This window comes from Takifugu flavidus, chromosome 12 (genome assembly GCF_003711565.1).
Source record: "Takifugu flavidus isolate HTHZ2018 chromosome 12, ASM371156v2, whole genome shotgun sequence".
Classification (NCBI taxonomy): Eukaryota; Metazoa; Chordata; class Actinopteri; order Tetraodontiformes; family Tetraodontidae; genus Takifugu; species Takifugu flavidus.
This window is the reverse complement of record NC_079531.1, coordinates 8,786,895-8,808,679: the sequence shown is the minus strand read 5'-3', so window position 1 is coordinate 8,808,679 and position 21,785 is coordinate 8,786,895. Positions and strand designations below refer to the sequence as shown.

At 41.0% G+C, this 21,785-nt stretch overlaps 3 protein-coding genes across 3 annotated transcripts; 2 read left to right on the top strand and 1 right to left on the bottom strand.

Annotated features, from left to right (window-relative positions):
• The first annotated feature begins 1,137 nt into the window (after positions 1-1,137).
• crybb1l3 (crystallin, beta B1, like 3) lies at positions 1,138-3,317 on the top strand. The gene is made up of 5 exons (XM_057049635.1): positions 1,138-1,393; positions 1,474-1,592; positions 1,660-1,792; positions 2,116-2,258; positions 2,356-3,317. The coding sequence occupies exons 1-5, from the start codon at positions 1,328-1,330 to the stop codon at positions 2,522-2,524; spliced, it is 630 nt and encodes a 209-aa protein (XP_056905615.1). The 5' UTR covers positions 1,138-1,327; the 3' UTR covers positions 2,525-3,317.
• Positions 3,318-3,782: 465 nt separating this feature from the next.
• Positions 3,783-13,039, top strand: unc119a (unc-119 homolog a (C. elegans)). The gene is made up of 5 exons (XM_057049968.1): positions 3,783-4,393; positions 10,559-10,672; positions 10,759-10,852; positions 11,808-11,980; positions 12,078-13,039. The coding sequence occupies exons 1-5, from the start codon at positions 4,270-4,272 to the stop codon at positions 12,188-12,190; spliced, it is 618 nt and encodes a 205-aa protein (XP_056905948.1). The 5' UTR covers positions 3,783-4,269; the 3' UTR covers positions 12,191-13,039.
• On the bottom strand, positions 11,470-20,432 carry foxn1 (forkhead box N1). Its single transcript, XM_057049967.1, has 9 exons — positions 20,199-20,432; positions 17,896-18,022; positions 17,375-17,569; positions 17,064-17,159; positions 16,767-16,879; positions 16,588-16,684; positions 14,927-15,134; positions 14,421-14,822; positions 11,470-13,830 (listed from the first exon to the last, which is right to left on the bottom strand). Exons 1-9 carry the CDS (start codon positions 20,375-20,377, stop codon positions 13,586-13,588), a joined length of 1,662 nt encoding a protein of 553 aa, XP_056905947.1. The 5' UTR covers positions 20,378-20,432; the 3' UTR covers positions 11,470-13,585.
• Positions 20,433-21,785: the final 1,353 nt, after the last annotated feature.

Genomic DNA, 21,785 nt, shown 5'->3' with positions numbered 1-21,785 from the left:
AACATGTTTTTTTTCATTGATTCCCTATTTTCTGTGTCTAACTATGTCCATAATAATTCACATGATGTGGGATCTGGTTTTCATAATTCATAATCCATCAAAAAGTAAAAAATACTGTGATTAGTTGCCTTCTGGCTTTTCATTATCAACTGCATAAAATTTAAACTGCAAAGAATATTTCACTTGGAAAACTAAGGAATAGAAAACAGAGAATGCTGTCACGTAGAATTGCTGCAGAATTTGGCATGCACGAATATAATGTGAGCTTTATGAATGTGTTGCCCCAAAATAAGCAAACGCAGTCTGAACAATACAGAGACGCTTCAGAGATTCCCCACGCAGTCAGCACATTCAGAGAGACGGAGCTCAAAGGCTCGGACAGGCTGCATCACAGATCAAAAGAAAGCAAACAGAATGGAGTCAAAGGCAAATCAGGTCACATGGAATCGGAGAGAATAAAAAAAATAAGCAATAAATGAAGAGCAGCCCAAGAATTTCGAAGGAAGACAACGAATCAAGTGCACAGTCTGCTTGTGGTGCGTGCATATGTGTGTGTGTGTGTGTGTGTGTGTGTGTGTGTGTGTGTGTGTGTGTGTGTGTTCGTGCGTGCGTGCGTGCGTGCGTGCGTGCGTGCGTGTGCTATAAAACGTTTTGCTGATGGCAGTGACTGTGGCCCGGTCCGCCACAATAGTACAGAGCAACAAAACATCTGCCGAGTCAGCACAGCATGTCTGTAGATAAGCGGTGTGACCTTTGACCCCGCACTATGCTCCAAACAGCTTCCAGCCAATGAGGAGTTAGAATTTTTCCCCTATAGGTGCAGGAGGTTGTGAATATACATATATATCCCCACCCGTGAGGCCAGCATCCATTGCTTCCTCCAGAAGGTCTGTTTGAATCAACACTTGTAAGTTTCTGCTCTCAGGTCTCTTCTTACCATTTTTGTGGACGATTTCTGGTCTGTTCACATGTCGGACTTCCAAAATTCTAGCAAGATCAGCTCCTCTTTGAGGCATTAGCTTGTAGAAGGGTAGATTCCACTTCAGAGTACAGTGATGCGGGTTCTGAATTAATTTTGTAGCTCTTAAATTAACCTGCCTTCTAGTTTGTGGGATGTCTAAATTTAAATGTTGCTCTTTCACCCAGCGTTTATCTTGAAGGTGAAAGTGGAAGAAAAAGAAACACAGTGATGAATATTAGATGTCTCGGTGAAGAACATTTTCTCTTCCAACTGCCAATAAAGAGCAATAACCCTTGTTATAATTCAAGATAAATGGAATTGGTCGACTGATGGATTATTCCACTCTCTCTCTGGTTAGATTTGACCATGTCTCACTCAGGTGCTCAGGGCAGCATTGGCAGTCACTCTGCTTTGGGGCTGCGCAACCAGAAGGTGCTTCTTTTTTTCATTTTTTAAAAATCTACTTGTAATCTATTGAAATAAAGACAACTGACCTATGTTATTTAATGCAGTTGTACCTGTACGAATATGAGAACTTCCAAGGGCGCAGGATGGATCTTTTCACGGAGTGCCGTAACCTTTGTGAGAAGGGTCTCGAAAAGATTGGCTCCATCAGGGTGGAGAACGGCCCGTAAGTTCACCCCACTAGATCGTTGGTAAGCTATGTTCTCCATTACAGGCATCTCTCTTTGTTCCAGATGGGTGGGTTATGAGCAGCAGAACTTAACTGGCGAAATGTTCATCCTGGAGAAGGGGGAATACCCTCGTTGGGACACCTGGTCCAACAGCTACAGGTGTGACCGCATCATGTCCGTCAGGCCAGTCCGCATGGTGAGTGTGTGTTAGCCGTCATTGAGTTTTCTGCCCCACTCACTATACCGGTATTTGTGTGAACGCCCTTGATGTCACCACATCTGCTGCCTTTCCAGCTTGATCACCAGAAGGAGCAGTTGTCCTGTTTGTCCTTTTGGCTCCATGTTGAACCTGCTTTAAATTTAAATATATCAAAACAGACTTGTAAGGGACCATTCAGTTTACAAACGTTCTCAGTCAAGATATTCGGGATATGTCTTAAGTCTGACTCAATTGACACAACATCCATCCTCACTGGACTAAACTAACCCTATACCTAAATCTGATTTTACATCCTACAGGATCCTCAGGACCACAAAATCTGCCTGTTTGAATGCCCAAATTTTGAGGGTCGTAAGATGGAGGTGTGTGATGAGGACATTCCAAGCCTGTGGTCTTACGGTTTCCAGGACCGTGTTGCCAGCATTCAGGTGACCGGTGGAACGTAAGTCCATCCAATCTTCTTGCATTAAATTATGACCAGAACATCAAAGAGAAGAAAAGAGAACAACTTTTTTATCGCTTTCATCTTTCTCTATCAGCTGGGTGGGCTACCAGTACCCTGGCTACCGTGGTTACCAATATGTCCTTGAAATGGGGCCATACAAGCACTGGAACGACTGGGGCGCCCACCAGCCCCAGATCCAGTCCATCCGCAGGGTGAGAGACATGCAGACACACCGCAGGGGCTGCTTCGAGATGACCGCCTAGGGCGTCCAGACCGCGTGCAAACGAGACAGACTGGCAAAGGTCAGGCTTGCACTGCTGCTAACCATCCCTTGGAAACTTACAAGCAGCCACTTAGCCACATGAGCTAATGGCTTATGAGTATTGTTAATGCATTTTATTGGTAGAGTATGGGGAGAATGTGGCACTAGGAAGTTCCCAATGTCACCAATTTCCAGTGCCTTTGCAAAACCTTTTGAAGATGGTGGCAATGCTCTGTTACAGACCTCATAGGAATCTGTTTATCATTTATATTTTATGAAAGTGGGACTATAGAGACTTAAAAGATTTGAGTTGATAGTTTGTGTTCATTAGTTTGTTTAGGTAGTATTACACCCCTTTCATTTTATATTTAGTCACAACGCTATGTGTTTCCAAATGAATAATACGCCTGTACACCAAAGTGCCCTCCCTCTCATTTAGAGTTTTAAAAAAATTTTGGAATAAACACTCGCATCACTCCTCATAAAGCACTACCTAGGACAGCTCTCAGCACTCCACAGTACCTGCAGGTAATTCGGCAAGCAGAGGGGGGCGCTCTCTCCTCGACGCGGGGCTGGAGGTTCAGCTCGGTGACAGGAGGGCAGATGAATCCAGAGGAAACGGTGGCTGCGCAGGGTTGTCTTTTGCAGATGTGAATATCTTTTGGCTCTCCCAGTTTCAACTCATTGATGGGGGGCTGTCAAAAGTGTTTGCGTTTTACACATATTCTCAGGGATGCTGGCATCTGGAAAGCAATGTTCCAATGACAAAAAAATAAAGAGAATATAAAGCTCAACCGGTCTCATCTCCTTTGTTCACCGGAGTCATCATTACACACTTTTAGGTAATTCCAACCGAGGTCAACCTCAGTCAGTGCAGCTGTTCTTTTAGTCACCAAGCAAACCTTAAAACTGACCTTCATTGAGGGGGCTGTTTTAATTACAGGCGAACCCCTTATCTTAAATTCAAATTTTGATGCCAAAATGTCAAAGTTAGAGCTGCAGAGTGGATCATTGCATTCATTATGTATTGATTAAGTGCTGTGATATCATGATGCCATAGAATGACGCAATAATATAGGTTGTCCTGTTGTCCTCAAGTGGCCTCAAAATCATATTGCAGTAATGTTTACAGGCGTTTAATTTGTACAAGCGTGCGTGTTTGTCTGGGAGTCTATTAAGTTCTATTTATTTATTTAAACCTACTGTCTCGTAGGGGGGTCTCTTGAGGACGCTGCTGCGGGAATAGAGCTTGACTCTTCTGGCCAAATTTTATATTTCAACAGCTCATTGTCTCACCTGAAGTGACAGCAGCTGACATCACTCCCTTGAATGTGTCAGTTGAAAGTAATCAAGTACCGGGAGTAACTGAGTAAATGGCAGCCTTGTACACTCCGGTGTGTTGTGCAGGTGGCGGGTTGCGCTGACTGAGCTGCGCACGGAGCGCTTTAAAGCCGTGGGATTTGGATTAAATAGCTTTTGAGAGAGCCGATGAGCCTTGAACCCAGGAGGAAAGGAGGGAGGAGACTAGAGAACCAATTTTTATCTTTTACCGGCTCGAGAAGGGGAAGAGGTGCAGAGAATGGTTCATTCTTGTAGCAGCGAGCCTGTTTGCTGCTCGGTGTATTAGCCAGCGCGCAACACGGGGCGACGCAACTAATCGGTTCCAAACGGCGACGCGACGAGAGCACCAGAAAGCTTCAGCCCACGATTAGGCTTATTCGCGGAGCAGCTTCCCTCCCGCTGGACATGAAAGTGCAGCAAGGCTGCAACTCGTCAGACATGGGCATCCCGGTTAGAACTGAAGAAGAATTGCGCAGAAACACCGTCATCACGCCGGAGGATGTGCTGGGGCTCCAGAAGATCACAAAGAGTAAGTAACCTGCTGCTGTAATTGGCACGATGAGAGTAGTTAATGCCACATGGGATCAGTGTAAACCATCTGCTGCTGCTTCCTTTTGTTATTTCATGTATTTCCCAATATTTAGTGTGCTGTAGTTGATGGGGGACGCGCAGACGAGTCCTGTACCATGGACAGCGACACGGTGTTCAGCTCCGTTCATGTTCATTTTTGATAGTACAGCCAAACAGCCTCACTTCTTTATACTTATATGTGTCTTGGGGAGGACATTTCCGCGTCTCCTGAAAGAGGAAGCAGGTTATCCGTGTGCACTTCCGGATGTCTTCCTAAAGAAAATGCGTCTCTTTACTTTACCTTATCACAGTGACACACCTGTGGATCTCAGGTAACAGGTGGCCAGAGATTCGTTCCACTTATCAAAGCTCATTTCACCAGAAGCTGAAACAAATACAGACTCTCTCCTCTCCATTGTATTAATTCTGTTTGCCACATGTTTTCTGGCTATTGGTTGTTTTCCTGATTTAAAAAAAAAAAACTTTTGGATTCATCACCTTATTGGATGTGTTTTCTGATGTGGAGTGACAGTCTTTTGTCTTTTGGATTCCTCCTGTCACACCGTGATAATATCCTGTCATATAAGATAAATGACTTATGCAAACATATGTTGCCAAAGTCCTCTTTCTATAAATATCTAAGTAGACTGGATTATGTCAGGAGGTCAGTAACCCAACATTCTCAGGACAGAAGAATTAATAAATAGCTTTATATGCCTGGAGATGTGAATGTCATACCAATTAAATATCATTTGGCTTTAATTTTTATTCAGGGTCAATTTATTCCCAGCCATTTAAAATCAAAGATGAAAACCACAATATGCACTAGCATGGAAAAAAAAAAACGTTGCACACCAGCGGTCATTTTTCTCAAGAGAAAGAAAATCACAGTGGGGGGAAGTAGAAATAGGCAGAAAATTCTTCTTTTAAATGAGTTTCCCAATTGTATTTTTGGGGGATGTTGATGCCTCCATTTTCTGCAGTCTGACAGTTGTTCAGTGCTGATAAGAATTTCATTGTCGCTCTGGCAGGGAAAAGAAATATAATCCTGGAAGCATAAAAGTGGCTGCTGTGATCTTGAAAATGGCACATTATCGTCTCACTGTTTACATGATGAACGATTTAAACACATAACTGCAAATACTTTCATCAGGAATAGTGATAATATTCACCATTTGTCACCATAAAACCTAAGTTTGTTGATGTATATCAACAGATTTTCCTTTTTAATGCTTGATACTGCTGCACTGATGCCTTTGGGGTGAGTCCATTAATTTAAAGTATTTCACTACACTGGATAATCCTAGTAATATTAACTATGGCACATGAGAGAGACAACAATCTCAGTGTTTTCTCAGACTGGTTTACTGAGAGGATCGACTGGAGACCAGTTCCAGTCAGGTCTCTCTAACACCAATGGGCAAATCACTATCAGGCACTAATAAGTCAGTGTTATTGCATCTTTGCAGCTCCACTCTGTAACGTCTGCCAACACAGTGAATGGAGCTTTAATTAGAATTGATCGGTGCTGTTAGTTGTTAATCTCCCATCGAGCTGTGACCACTTTTCCTTGTTTGGAGTGAGAGGAACTGTGAATCACGGCTCTCTGCTCAGACCTCGCTCACATCAAGGTGAAGGTGAATTGTGTAAGAGTTGAATAGGATTAAGAAGCTCGAGCAACTACTCTTTGGTTTCTGGCTGGTGCATTAATCATGACATTGTTTTTTGTCTGGCTAAAAATTTTCAAATAGTTTCCACACATGAATTATAATTTGATGACATCTTTTTGTCTGTGTGACCCCCCCTTAAAGTATAGGTAGCTGTGTTTCATTCCATTATGTTTAATACAGGACTCTTCTTATTTTTCTGTCTTTGGCAATAAATAATGTCATTTTTTATTTGAATGCTTAATTATTACAATAAATATTGTCTCTGCAGAAGATTTGCGAGATTGAACTTCCATTTAAAAGAAATGAGGACTTTTATGGGTAATATTATAGCACAAAATATGAGTGGATCTCGCAGGACACTAGAAGAAACTTTAGGAAATAATTGGGATTATATTCTGTTTATTCTGTCGAAGGAATATTAATGAGTCCTCTGGTCAGTTGAGAAGATTATCATGATATTTATCAAGACACATTAAAGTTAAAAACTTATGAATAATAGTTGTAGTTAAAGTTTTATGTGCTGAAAATGGCGCATATCAAAGAAAACATTGCAGTTAAAAGGTGTAAAAACTGTAGAGAGAAACAATGGAAGTGACCACATACAGTGTCAGCGTTCTCCATGTGGTTCTAATAGCATCAGGTTGAAACTATTTCATTTTTTGGATAATTTGTTTATTTGTCAGTGGTTTATGTAAGAGCAGAGTGGAATCATTATTCATTCAAATGTCATCTAATCTTGTTAGAACTATAGTTTGATGAGAAAATGAGAAAACAATCATGTTATGATGCCATTTTTACAGTGTATACCTTAAAGGGAAAAACCATCCAGCTATGCTCATCTTTTCTTTTAAAACCACATAAATGTTGCCTCCACTGCACATCATTACAGTCTGGAGAAGCTGCAGACAGGCTTTTTGATCACGTCTGGCGGACAGTCCAAAGAAATGGAAACTGAGGCACATTTGTTCCAATCCCAAACCCCACAATCATGAACACAAAACCAAAGGCGTGGCATTGCAAATATAAATTATCAGCAGTTTTTGATTATTTTTTCCTGGTAAAACTGAGCAAAGAAAAGGAAAAAGGAGGTCTTCAATATTCCTGCTGGTGCTAGGAAATATGGAATGCATTACAAATGCTGCCAAATTGTAACCAAAGTATTGATTCATGTGTGTCCTTGCTGGTAGATTGCCTTTTTCTGTCAGTTTTCAACCTGCGCAGAAACAAGAAAACTGTCATCTTGGTTCATGTGACAGATGTAATAATGAAGGCTACTATTATCAATATTTGCAGGTTGAATTTGAAATACCGTATAAAGAAAAAATCTCATCTGCATTCAGCTGCTCTAAACACTGCCTCTGCATGAACCTCCGTTTCTCCTTGCTTGCCTACAGGTGGTGTTAGATATAACACATTCCTGTCGCACGCCAGGGCCCTCTGGGCCCTGATGTGAACATTAGCATGTAACATTTTGCCTTCAGATAGGAATTGTCTTAACATGCAGACCTGGAGCGAAACATGTCTGCATCTTTACTGAGATTAATCATACAAGGCTGAATGAAGGAGCAACGAGTCAAACTGAAAGCAGAAGCTGTAAACGTTCAATCCCTGTGGCTGAAAGTCTGTAACTCCGGGCTAATCTTCTGGATTAAAGAGCTATAAGTGGTTGCTCACTTGTGGCATCTTTATGAATGCCACGTTGGTGACAGACAGCCTCCGTGAATCTGCACACAAGATCACAGCATGACTCAATACTTGCTGCTAATTTTGCTCTGTGCACAGATTGTGATGCCAAATCAGGGCTATATTCAATACACTAGAGCGGAAAATACTGTGACCAAACCAGCTGAACAGCGAGAATAATAAATCTACACAGTTATTATCATTAAATAAAAAATAAATAAATGCAGAGTCTAATGTTTCACCTCTCAAAAGGTACACTGAGATCAATCTCCCGTTGTGTGCTGGGAAATGAATTACGTCTGTGCTGACAGGGTCAATAAAGCACGTTGTAATCTATCATGTCATGTTCCAATTCAGTTAACTTCAAACACATTCACTTAATATTCTGCAGCAAATCTGAGGATCCACATTCCCTGTGTGCTTCAAGGTCAGACGGGAAGGCCTCGGAGGAGGCCTCAGGTTTATAAGGAACATTTCATTAGCAAACCACTGACGCCTGGGCTGACATACTGCTATTTGATTCACTGCCCCACGTTGTTGATGCAGAGCAGCCAGGTACACAGGGGGAAGCAAAAAAGATGGGCAAATCCAAGCTGGCAAACTATCAGACGGAGTGTTGCTAGGTGACTGTGAGAGGAAGTCAAGTTAAGCATTGTAGGTATATGGAATAGTTTTGACATCGCGTTGATGTTATTAAGGAGGCAAGAGGAACAAATTCACGTCACAGCTAGGAGCCATATTTGCATTTGGAAGATCCAGACATAGTCACAACAGCCTGGACTCCTTCACATGCCAATTACCAGAAACGTCCTGAGTCAGCCAGTGTGGTTGTGATGGTCATTCTGCTCCACCTTCTCCACACCCGACTTTTGAAGAAAACCCTGGGGGGGGGGCATTGTCGTTTTATATAAACTGTATATTAAATTTTATTTTTTTTAACTAAATCTATTGATTGACAAAAATGGTAATGCAAAGAAAATAATCCGAGATGCAACCATCATGAGTCCATTCTGGTTGGATCTTGAAATATAACAACATCTAGTGATTAGTGTTAGTAAATACATAGTGATGATAGATAGATAGATAGATAGATAGATAGATAGATAGATAGATAGATAGATAGATAGATAGATAGATAGATAGATAGATAGATAGATAGATAGATAGATAGATAGATAGATAGATAGATAGATAGATAGATAGATAGATAGATGATGGAGATGTGGGGTTGCCACTGGTTGCAGAATCTCCTCTTGATGTCTGAGACCATTGACCATCGACATGCTCATCCCACAAATGTTCCTCACAAAAGTGGCACCATTTAAATGGGAAATAAACAGAATTTTAAATGACGTAAGAGTTATTGCCAAGGAGCTTTGTTACAACAAACAAATGATCTACAAAAGAGATTTCTTTAACTTTGATGCTCATTTTATTTAAACTCACCCATATTGGGGCACTATGGACTCATATTGCTATTTATAGGTCAGTAGGTTAGAACAAGTCAACAATTAAAACTTTTATTCTGGTAATTCATATGTTTGGCACCTGGTTGCATTAAAACACAATTTTTATATACACAGTTAAAAATAACTTGTACTGTATATTAAATTTGATTTTTTTTAACTAAATCTATTGATTGACTATTGGTAATGCAAAGAAAATAATCCGAGATGCAACCATCATGAGTCCATTCTGGTTGTATCTTGAAATATAACAACATCTATTGATTAGTGTTAGTAAATACATAGTGATAATTATTATATGTCCTACATAATCCATTCTACATACTAGAGTCCATTTCAAATCTGGTGTGTGTGTGTTAATTGTAAATACTGCAGCTAAACTGCATTGTTTAAAGTTTTTTTGTTCTTATAAAAGTTAAGAACCTCTCACAGTAACTATATAATCACAACCATCAGGTCACACCAGCTAAAGAGCGACATTGTTCGGGGCGTCAGGTAAAGTACTTTACATTATGAAAAGCTCTATAAATATCTTCGAGCAGGTGGCTAAAGCTTGTGTGGACCATCTGCTCTCCAACACTTGGAAACAGCAGCAAATGCAGCAGCATGCTACAGAATGCAGACTCACATGCTCACAACACTTCCTTGTTTTTATTTCTTATCTATCCTTTATTTTATATAATGTCTTTACATAACACACAAACACTGCCAATAATAACTGCCTGTATAACTCTAATGAGATAGTAGGTGTGTGTGTGTGTGTGTGTGCGTGCGTGCGTGTATGTGTGTGTGTGTGTGTGTGTGTGTATGTGTGTGCGTGCGTGAGTGAGAGAGAGACTTCCCTCTAAGGATTAGATCTAAGAGGCTTACTGTGTTTTATAATCACATGCATGGACCTACACACACACACACACGCACACACACGCACACACACACAGAGTCAGCATTGTCAAATCTGTCACTTGGTTCTTTTCCAATTCTGTTTTTTTTATTCCGGCTCCTCCACTGCAAACCAAACCCTGAATGATTTTAAATCTTTATTGACGTCTGATAATTTACAGTCAGCAAATATAAAGCCTGATATTTTCTAGCCAGTGAAGGAAAAAAAAACAAGTTTATCTCTCTGATGGGTGGATTTATCTTCACGGTACACAGCTATGAGCCTGACCAGCTGTATCTAAGGCCAGTGTCGTACAGCCGTAGGTAAATAACAGATAAATAAGTAACAAATAAAACCACCAGGTTTCCAAAATCCTGGTTTGTGTCATGGGTCAGTTCATAATGGATGTTTTCTTGCCTTTTCAGACTATCTTTGCTCTCCGGAAGACAATGTCCACATGATCGACTTCACCCGCTTTAAGATTCGCGACATGGAAACGGGAACCGTCCTGTTTGAGATCACCAAACCTCCAACGCCAGGTCAGCCCTCAAATCTCACCAACCAGGTAACGCAGCACTAACCAGAACACTCAGAGTTTCACTCTCTTCAATTCAACCTGTTTCAGCGGGAGACAAAAAGCTCAGCGACCCCAACGCCGGCCGCTTCGTCCGGTACCAGTTCACCCCAGCCTTCCTGCATCTCAGGCAGGTTGGAGCCACGTAAGTGAAGTGGTGCACTAACATCTGGTCATGCATGCCGCAAGAACAAACATAGTGGATGTAGGTGGTGTGTGGGCCTTGCTCCGGGCTGGCAGCGATGAGTGTGGGCAGCCGAACCCACCTGCTGAGCGTGGAACTGAATCGCTGCCAGGCCTCTTTTGAGGAGATCATTGGCAGACTCCCACTGCGTTACAACAACCCGGCAACAGAACCAGGCAAATGAATGGACTCCATGCCTCCATTCACATGCAATTGTCCATGAAATGTAATGAACCATTGATGTAAAAAATCCAGTTTAAAATGGTCATTTGGCTACAAATTCAAAATGCTTCAATAGACTTCATAGTTCACGAGCAAGCACAAAACTCTCCAAATATTAAAATTTATATTGAAGTCAGTATGGATTGCAGGTTACCAGTATGGAGTATTTTGCTAATTTGCTCTAACACATAAACAACATACACACACACACACACACACACACCATTACCAGCAATAGATTAAGGGGAAATGTCATATGATGGGCCAATTATATGATTAACAACTGCTACAAAGCCCACGTAAAACAACACCTAAGGTGATGGGTTGGATGTACGAGGCTAAAGAGGTGACAAATATACATAAAAAGTGTTTGAAGGTTTATTGCTTAGTTGCGTGAAATATATTAAAGAATAAATACATAGATATCGAAATATCTGACACACAAACTCTTTCAGATGGATTTCTACAGAGTTGTTGGGATAGGCTACATGTAAGAATGGAGCTTTAGAGCCTAAAACACACAAAGTTAACTACGCTCTCTAAAAATCATGGATCTGAATTAATTATTACTGTTGGAATGGAATGGAATAGTTATAGCATGGAAAAGTCAGCATATTTTATGTGCTTAGACATGTGTTTTTGCCTATAATCATATTCCCATCAGGCTTTTTATGTATTCATGGCATGTCTGCAGAGTGGAGTTCACAGTGGGGGAGACGCCCATCAACAACTTCCGCATGATCGAGAGACATTACTTCCGCGATCAGCTGCTCAAGAGCTTCGATTTTGAGTTTGGCTTCTGCATGCCGAGCAGCAAGAACACATGCGAGCACATCTACGAGTTCCCGGCGCTGTCTGAGGAGATCAGTGAGTGTCCCAGAGAGCACACACACTCACACACATACATACATCAGATCTAACAGGACTTAATGAAGCCAAAGTGTGTTTCTCTCTTGTCTCTCAGTGCGCGAGATGATCCTTCACCCTTACGAGACTCAGTCTGACAGCTTCTACTTTGTAGACAACAAGCTGGTCATGCACAACAAGGCAGACTATTCCTACAGTGGGGGGCCTTAGAAACAGCTCCCCCGCCTCCTTCTTGGAGCCATTTTCCATGCTCCCACCACAACCAGACAAAACTGGATGAGGCCCCAACTTGTGTCACTTCTGATAGCTTCATAAATTCAGGTATTCAGCAGCCAGACCAATAGATTCCCTGTTTTGCATGAACACCAAGTTCTGTCAGTTCTTCTCAGCACTTTGCATCAGTGTGTGGGAGAACGTGTGGGCAGAAGAACACACAGTGTCTGAACATGCTGTTGGTACCAATGTGTACATGTGGGCTCTGCTACATCATCAGGATTCACTTGATTCATTTGCATTTTAGGTGTCCTAATAGTGCTTTGGTGGAGTGTTGTTTGTCTTTTCTAAACCAGAAAAATCAGGTACATTCCACAAACACAAAGAAAAGTAACTGTACAAAACAAGAACAATAGTAATAAATACATTCAGGTGAATATTTATAGAGTTTATATAGGTATCTTATTCCAATTTACTCTGTTTTTTAGGTCTATAGTAGCACACGTTCGACTGATCATCATCCTTATCATTGTCATTCCTCTGTGTTTTTTTGGAAAATCCAACAGAAATGTGTCATTTGTCTTTGTGTCAATTGTTGTATGTCTCCATCTAAGTAGAGCTTCTACTTCAGGAGCACTTTTTGAATAGCCATGCTGAAGGATCAGAGTACTGATGTTAGCCACAATTCAGATTTTTGATACTCAGCATGTCCTCCGTAGTACTGAACACTGAGTATACTTTGATAAAAATGAATGTTTTGAGTATAAAATTAAAAATGTATGTACAAATTTCGACAGCAGGAATTCCATTACTGCAATAAACCTGGGATTTTTTTTCCAAATCAAAGTGTTTGTGTTGTTTCCACAAAACAAAGACACATTTAAAAAAAAAAAAAATGAACAAGATGGGAAATTGATGTGGAATAAATTAGGTTATAAAAACTGTGACAAAAATCAGATTGTTCTAAGAGAACTGGAGAGCTGCCAAGGTCTATTTTAAATTAACTCAATTTAAAAGAGTTAGAAAATTTGAAGGTTTGAAAATGTTTGATAAATAAAACTGTTCAACTAAAGGTTTTGCTGCCCTCTTCCGAGCACAAAGGCTTACTGCGACGTTGCTATGGAGACGTCACCCGTTTGGGCATGCGCTCTTATTTGAAATTTTGTTCTGTTTGAATCTCCTTTTTAGTTAATAAATATACCTTATAAACTTTAACTGTAAAGTTTCTAACACGATCTGTTTGAATAAATGAAATGCACAAATTGAAATGTGTTTTGAAGTTGCAGGTGGGTCTGTAAAGTATGTAAATAATAAAAATTATCTGACTGATTAACTGAGCATTAAAGTAATACTGTGGCAGCATCACTATTTTAGAATTCCTGGCTGGAGTCTTTACATTAAAGAGATGGATGTGGTGCATGTGCTGACATATCCGGCCAGAAGCTCCACCCTGGAATTGGCAGCTGGATGCGGTCCATTCAAAAAACAGTGATGCTCCAAATGTTCTGCACTGTCTCCATTTTGGTCCTCACACATTCTCTGACAGATGGAGGAGGCTGGTGCCTGCAGGCAGCTTGGAGGGACGACCTGTGGATCGGAGGCCAAGCAGTCCTCCTGTAACTCCTCCCACACGTTACCTGGCAGACCACAAACCACAAATATTAGTATTCATATATGGCCACCGTTGACAGCATGTTCATATTGACAGTGCTCAGAATCTGGTGGAATTATTTCAGTTGTTTTGTTTTTCTGTCCCTCTCTGTCATTCTGTTCCTGACAGTTTGGGAAAACACCAGTGACCTGCTGGAGGTCAGTTTGTACTTAGTCTAGCATTGCTGCTCCACAAATGGGGCATATAATGGTCCTGCTGCAAGGTTGTTGCACCCTCTCAGGCTTTGTCCACCTGTTACGGTGCACATGGACGCACCATCTTGGAAAAGCGGCAGATAACAGCTTATGCTACCGCTGGTGGTCAGGGCTTTGGAAAACCGCAAATCTACTCAAGAATCAACCAGATAGAATGCCAAGTCACTCCTGAATGGTACTTCTCTTGATAATTGACTATTCTTTCCAGCGCGTCAATATCCCAAAAATGTGACTGACTTGGGGATACAGTGCAGTGACTATGGGTCTGACCATCGGAGGTTAATATCCTTTGATATTATCAACAACTAAAGGACACCTGACAGTGCATTCTTGTTTTACAGTTTTATCCTAATGAATTAACCTTGTAGCTGCAGGTCAGTCAGACTGGGGTTGAGCGCGTCCACGTCGTAACCTGTGTATCCCTCCATCACAAAGTCCTGGATGCTCCTGGGGCTGACGCTGTGTCCAGCCTGCAGGGTGCCGCTGTAAACAGGAGGCAACATTCCAGCCGTGGGGGAGTTCAAGCTTCCGATGGCAAGGTTGCTGCCGGCGTGAGCGGAAGCGGGGGCATAGTAGTGGGACTGCTGGGGTGGGAGGTGAGCACACGGTGCACGGGGGGTGGACAGGCTGGATGGGTGAGGCTGCGCTGGAGGGCGTGAGGGCGCAGCGGCGTTAAAGGAAGGGGCCACTCTGGGTGATAAAGCTGTGCTGCTGCAATGTCTGAACTTGTTTGGTCTCTCTCCCAAAAGACGATCAAGGCATTCTGCAGAGGTGGAACGCATCAAAGGTGAGAACAATGTTCGGAGATCTTAAACTCTCAATTGCTGTTTCCTTTTGTAACAGCATCTTTGATTTGGACAGCCTCACCTGGCCTCGCCATGCTCCGGCGAACAGTGATGGGATCTTTGCGGCGCCACTTGTGCAGCTCCTCGCGCATTTTCTCCACCTTAGCTGGATTGAGGGTCCATAAACAGCCTTTACGTGAAGGGTTGCCGCTCTTGTTCTCTATCTTCACAAAGCACTTGTTGAGGGAGAGGTTGTGACGTACAGAGTTCTTCCAGCCATCGGGAGCTGTCTGATAATGGACAGAGTTTGGGCAGGTGATGCTAAAGAAACATTGAACTTTGTTCTGATAAGGTAAAGGAAGACAAAGGAATCGTGCGACTTTATTGGTTAGACTTTTGTGGAAACATCTGTTATAACATGGCACCTGTACGTAGTTTAAACCGACAATGATAAAATGATTTCCCAGTTTAGCAATGTAGACAATGTTTCTGTGGCAACAAGCCAGATTAGGGACATTGGTGATGTTTGTCCACAGAAAGGGCGTTGCTGTTGGACCACCTTACTGTGCTATTTATCATGTTCAACCCATTTAATTGAACGATTTTAGATTCTGTTTTGGTTTCTGAATGGAATTCTGAAGGCACATTAACATAATTTCATTCAGCTTTAGGGTATTTTTGAGTGACGAGACCAGACTTTGTCCATATTTTGTCTGTCATGGTCTAACCAAGAGACCATTTTCCAGGCAATGACAACTTTATTTTTTTCGTTTTCATGTTTTGCTTGTTTGTTTGAACCTAAACCACAACGATCTGATCCTAAAATCTGATCCCGATAAAATGGAAGAAGAATCCTTCAAGAATTCTTTATGTTGACCCTGGAGGAAATGGCTCATCATTAGCCAGTGAGACTTCCATTTTTTTTTCTTTTGGGTTAAATGTATCTTTTAAGACAACATATCAATCATATCTAAATGCACTCATCTCTGTTATCTTCCCTTCATCGGTCTTTGCCAAACCTTCACACACACCCATTTTCTCTGTCATTGTGTCAAAACATTCTTGCAGTAGAATTTAAAAAGGAAAAAAGAGACAACATTCTTTATCTCACCACCTGCCCTGTTTGAGGTGCGTGTCATAGCACGTGTCCACTGAAACCAAATTAACTCTGCATTTGTCAGTAATCGAAGCACGAACACATCAAAAGAAAATGAACAGCTTCTAAATCGCTCGGCCGTCCACGGTGCATTACCAATCATCTGTCTAATTCTTTTCCATGGCCCTTAAGCCTGTCTTTAATGTGACAGGCAGCTGTTTGGACAGCTGCCACAGACTGTATATAGTGCTTTCTCTAACACGAATGGTCCTTTAACTGGTTTTACAGGTGAATCTGAACTGAAACTGTTGAATTTGTAGACATCTAGAGAGCTGATTTATCAGAAGATGAAATAATGGTTAGCATAGCTGCACGGCAAAACATCACAATCTAAAACTCTAATTAAAAATACTCATCTTATTTTTCCTAATGACTAATAAAAGCTTGAGTGACAATTTGTGTTTTTATTATGCCCTTGATTAAACTTTCCACAAAACAGGAGGTGACTTATTGACAGAACTTATAAAGGATGGTGTGGGTTTAACACATTAAATTACAAATTTATTGATCCAAACATGTGTTTTGTTTTGACAGTATTAGCTGGACTGTTGCTCAATAAACAACAGGAATACAATTATATGAGATACCTTGAAATATGGGAAGTGTTCCGACATGAAGCTGTAGATCTCACTGACTGGCAGACATCCTGTTTTACTGTTCATTAGTGCCATGAAGATCAAGGTGCTGCAGCCACACAGGAAACAGTTAAGCATTAACGGCTAACTGACTGCTCAGCATGGTACAAAATGGGGCTCTGAAATGATACCTGTATGAGTAAATAGGCTTGGGGAAGAGTGTCTGCACGTCGTTCTCCTGGCGCATTTGAAAATATTTGGAGCTGAGAGACTGGTCATTAGCTGGGCAGCGTCTGTTTGAAACCTGTAGAAAACATTGACACATCATTCGTGGCCAGTATTTATCTGGTTACGCAACAGTGATCTTTAAAAACTTTAAATGCTTCTAACTACTTACGTGTTTGTTTAATGACACCGCTTAGTGCCAAAATCACCACAATTCTAGCTCATAAGACTATCACAGTCCTAAAAATCTCAGCCACAATCACCTGTCCTCGAGAGCTTGATGAGACGTAGGAAGGATGGTTTTGAGGCAGAAAGTGAGGTGGTTCTGCTGGTGCTTCTGGTCGTTCTTGATATAAACCCTACAAAATCAATTAAAACAAATGGAATAGAATTTATTTTGCTTTTAATTGACATATATTTACTGATCAGATTGACATTGTCGCAAGAGTGTGTGTGTGTGTGTGTGTGTGTGTGTGTGTGTTGTGTGTGTGTGTGTGTGTGTGTGTGTGTGTGTGTGTGTGTGTGCACTCCAAAATTATAAATAGAAGTGAAACAGTATCACAAGACAACACACCTGTTGCAGACAGCTGAAGGAGGGCTGTCGGGGACATCCTGCATCTGTTACTGCACCTTCACTGAACTGGTACAGATGGTGACCACTATAGTCAACGTGGCCCTGTTCGGGTGCCAATCCAGACCCCGTGGCTGCATCGGTGCTGTTCATATCCGCTCTCCTCGAGCTAATTGAGATGTTGGTGGCCTCTGTGGTCTGTAGGATGATTCCAGTCTGGCTCAGTTTAAAAGGAAGTACACCAAGTAGCTGGATTCATTGTTGTTTGTTAAACTCTGCTAACCACATCTTTATGCTCACCTTAACCCTTAATCCTAATCCGTAACCCTAACCCCTAAACTCTGACCTTAACCATGAACCTAGGTTTAATTAGGTGTGCATTATTTTTTAAGTCTAATTTGAAAGTTTCCTTCATTATAACTCAATTTAATTGAAATGTAAAGATAGAATAAACCCAAATCTGACTCCAGTTTGCACGTTCAGAGTTGCACGTGCCCGAGGCAGCACAGTATCTGTGATCTTACCATCTGCTGGCATGAGGGCCCACGGGGCTCGCAGGTGTGTCGGTGGGTCTCAAGGATGGATGCTATAGACTTAATGCCCCAGGGGTCAAATGATGGTAAGCTTGACATATTACACCCAGATGAGCTCCTGCGAACAGATTTAAGTTGGAACATTTGACGGCCGCACATACCGAGTGGCATTTATCTTTTACCAGTGCTGTAAAATACTGCAGGATGATGCATCTGATTAGCAATCGGTATAATTCACAACAGATGACAGTTAATTAGTGTCTCCACTCGGGATTTGAACTCGTAAATACAACAATAATCTGAACATACTGGCCACCACTGTAATATCCTGAAGGATGAACATAAAACATGTACATGTATGCAATATTCTAGAGGCGTTTACCTGTGAGGCAACAGGCAAGCCCAGGTAAGCACAGAGGTAACATTATCACACACAAACCACGCTCAGTAAGACAGCCAAGAAACCAAGTGGTTAGGTCACATTAAGACAAGTGATGCTGAGACACAGAAAGTAAAAGTGTGTGTGTGTGTGTGTGTGTGGTGTGTGTGTGTGTGTGTGTGTGTTGTGTGTGTGTGTGTGTGTGTGTGTGTGTGTGTGTGTGTGTGTGTATGTGTGTGTCCATGATTCTGTATTCTCTTCCTTGTTAAATAGGCTGAAGTGTCTCAGTGAAAGCTGAGAGATTGTTGTTTCACTACTGGAGCAACAACCGCTCTCGTCTGCTCGACAGACACATTCGTGAACAGACAAATCAGAAAGGTAAGAATGGTGCATGTCACAGAAACCCCATAAAAATAAAAAGAGAAACCAAAATTCTCTTTTATTTAGCAATTGTGTGGATTAAAGTGAGTTTCCAGAGTTCATATTTTCTAGCTAAATGCTTATTTATGGTCATATTCATAGTATTTTTTAACCAGACATCTACAATAATAAAAATATGAAAAAAGAATTGAATATATTTTTAAAAATCATTTCAATTTTAATCTACTTCCTTCTTTCCTTACCTGAAGAACTTCTTTCAGTAAATTCCAATAATCTCCTTAGAAAATTGAAAAAGTACTTGAAAAAACATTAGTTAGATGGCCGTTTTTGCCCGTCAAGAAATAATGAGCGGCATAACATTCTTAACAGATGCAGGAAAATAAGTAAGGAATAATCCCTCATATGTGTTGCCACGTAACGTGTGTATTAACAGTCTTATTCATATCCAGAGGCAAAAAATACAAAGGTTTGAATTTGGTGGAAAAAATCTTGGTTTTAATGGTAATTTAAAGACTAGATAATAATGTAATGTGTAATTATCATGTCAACTCACCATAAAAATACTTATTTATGGTCACAATTTCAAAGGATTTCAGAGATAAAGTCAGATGACATAAGATAAGATCTTGTCTCCTTGATTGTCAGCAGGAAAATTAACTTGTTACAACAGGACAAGGTGTAGGAGGTGGCTTACAGTACTGAAGAGGCAAATTATAGAGAAAATATAGAAAACAGGATTTGAACTAGTAATAATACCCAATGATTTTACACACAAAATTCCTGGACTTGATATGCTTACTGAGCACAAAGGCCTCTTTTTATTTGGTCTTATTCAGGTTTGGTTTTTAATTCTGTTTTTAATTTCTTTTCTTTTTTTTAAATTTCAAATGTCATTGACGCAAATTAAGTTGACATATATTGTGACTTTTCTGTTGGCTTTTCTACTAAAACTGAATAAAAATATAATTGACCCCAACCAACCAGCTCATTTCCCCACTTACTGTGACACATCACCAAATTTAATCTCTCAACCATTATCAAACCTTCCTGAAAATGTCATTCGAAAAGTGTTCTACTCGTAAACAGAAAAACACTGGCTGTCACATGATCTAGCTGGACGTAAAATGTTAATGGGATAAATTGCTGGAAAATCCGTGATTAGAATTTATGTGAACCTACAACATTAACAATAACGTAAAAGGTATTTCAAGATCTTTTTTTTTTTTAAAAAGGAAAAAAAGACTGAAATCGAGCATCTTTTGACAGCATACAATAAAGTGTGGTAATCAAATTAAACACAGGTGTAATTAAAGTGATATTACAAATATATGTGTGATACAGTGTTATACAGGCACCTGTCTGGTTGACATAGTGACAGTGATAGATGCTCCCACTGATGTGACGGTTGTCGCTTGTTAAGAGTTTATCCAGCAGTCGGCTAATACACACAGCCGTGCCATGACAACAGGACGGTTGTCACTTTCTCACTAGGAGTGCATCTAAGAGCAAACAATAAAATGAAATTTTAACTCACCCAGCCTTTCCAACTAATAACTGACCACTGTCTTCTTCTTTGGCGCTGCTACATCTGGCAGCTGTTCCCTCCTGGATCTGGGCACTTTCTGGCCCTTCGACCTGACAGTCGGATGGTTTGATTCGATTGACTGTGTGGAAACAGTTAATGGGCTGGTTTTCACAATGAGATATCCTCATTCTCTGTGTGTGTGTGTGTGTGTGTGTGTGTGTGTGTGTGTGTGTGTGTGTGTGTCTTGTGTCTTGGCACTCGCCCAGGCTAGCTTCAGATTTAAAAAGAAAAACCTGCTGCAACAGGTTCCAGAAGTTTTGCTGGTGTGTTCACTGGCAGCTGGCGGGTTTCTTTTCCTCCTTCCATCCATCTTTCTTTGCCTGACTGAATGGTTGCTGGTCTGAATAGGACACAAGATACACAACTGATCTCAGCCTGGGGCGCTGAGCGGGCACAGCGTCTCCGAGCTCGCCCTGGGGCAGCGGCTGCTGCAGTGTGACTGTAATCTATTTCAGCACACCTAGGCTGACACTAGAGGTGAACAAATGTGGAGTTAGCACAAACACAAACACACATAGCAATGGCGGAAATACTCTCAGATTAAGCACAAGGCATGCAAAGGTCTTGAATAACTACAGTGAGCCCAAAGTCTATATGATGTATTTTTTTTTAGTCCAGCTCTACTGAATGGATTTAAATCTATGGCTGTGTTAACAAGAGACTAGCAATCATTTCTCTTTTACCAGGCTTGTGGCCAAAAAACAGGGACGTTCTTTGTACAGTAGCAATAGAAATAACCATAGTTGACTTTGAATAGGACACTAGCATCACTATATCATCCAATGATCCTATTGAAGGCTGTATCTCTGATCATATGCTTAAACTGCAGAATTACATTAAACATAATACTCCTCCATCACAACAGAAGCTTTTTATTGTCAGAGGATTATTGCAGGTGAGTAAGTAAATCACCAGAATAACTGTTATCCAATGTCAATATAAAGGGAAAAAAACAGATATGATATATCACAACCCCCAAGGCTACACTCCAGTGCAAATGGAAGCGGCGCACCTTTCCTCTGAAAGCTGGCACAGTGATCCAGGAGATAATCTGAACATCTTGACTGGCTGCATTTCTGGGTGCCACTCCTGGGCTGAATCACAACCTGATTGACTTCCCTTCATCTTATTTGAGAAAAACAATTTGTCCTTAACCTGTTGATGGGATTATCTTTGGCATTTTTACAAAATATTTACCCACCAAATGACTTCTCATGTTCAAATACTATTTTCATACACTTTATCACCAAATCCAATAAGAGGGTTAAAATGGTGCCTGTCTCCATGACTACACATTTTAAACCCAAATTAAACAGATAATATGAACAATCAATTACATTGTAAAACACTGGGAGAGGACTGCATTACATGGAAGCTGGGAAACAGGATAAAAGAAAGTAATGCCTTACCTCTGAACCTGTATACTGGCATCCATCGTATTTTTTGTCAAGTTTTTCCTCCATGATGCTGCTGCTGTGGGGTGTTTACCAGAACGATCACAAGGCAAAACTAAAATCTTTCAGCGTATTGTGCTGT

Coding starts and splice junctions, on each gene's coding strand:
- crybb1l3 (XM_057049635.1), top strand. CDS start 1,328: ATGTCTCACTCAGGTGCTCAGGGCAGCATTGGCAGTCACTCTGCTTTG. Junction 1,394..1,473: donor TGGGGCTGCGCAACCAGAAG/GTGCTTCTTTTT, acceptor TATTTAATGCAG/TTGTACCTGTACGAATATGA. Junction 1,793..2,115: donor CCGTCAGGCCAGTCCGCATG/GTGAGTGTGTGT, acceptor TACATCCTACAG/GATCCTCAGGACCACAAAAT.
- unc119a (XM_057049968.1), top strand. CDS start 4,270: ATGAAAGTGCAGCAAGGCTGCAACTCGTCAGACATGGGCATCCCGGTT. Junction 4,394..10,558: donor GCTCCAGAAGATCACAAAGA/GTAAGTAACCTG, acceptor TTGCCTTTTCAG/ACTATCTTTGCTCTCCGGAA. Junction 10,853..11,807: donor CTCAGGCAGGTTGGAGCCAC/GTAAGTGAAGTG, acceptor GCATGTCTGCAG/AGTGGAGTTCACAGTGGGGG.
- foxn1 (XM_057049967.1), bottom strand. CDS start 20,377: ATGAGGATATCTCATTGTGAAAACCAGCCCATTAACTGTTTCCACACA. Junction 17,570..17,895: donor GGCCCTCATGCCAGCAGATG/GTAAGATCACAG, acceptor ATCATCCTACAG/ACCACAGAGGCCACCAACAT. Junction 15,135..16,587: donor AACACTTCCCATATTTCAAG/GTATCTCATATA, acceptor GTCCATTATCAG/ACAGCTCCCGATGGCTGGAA.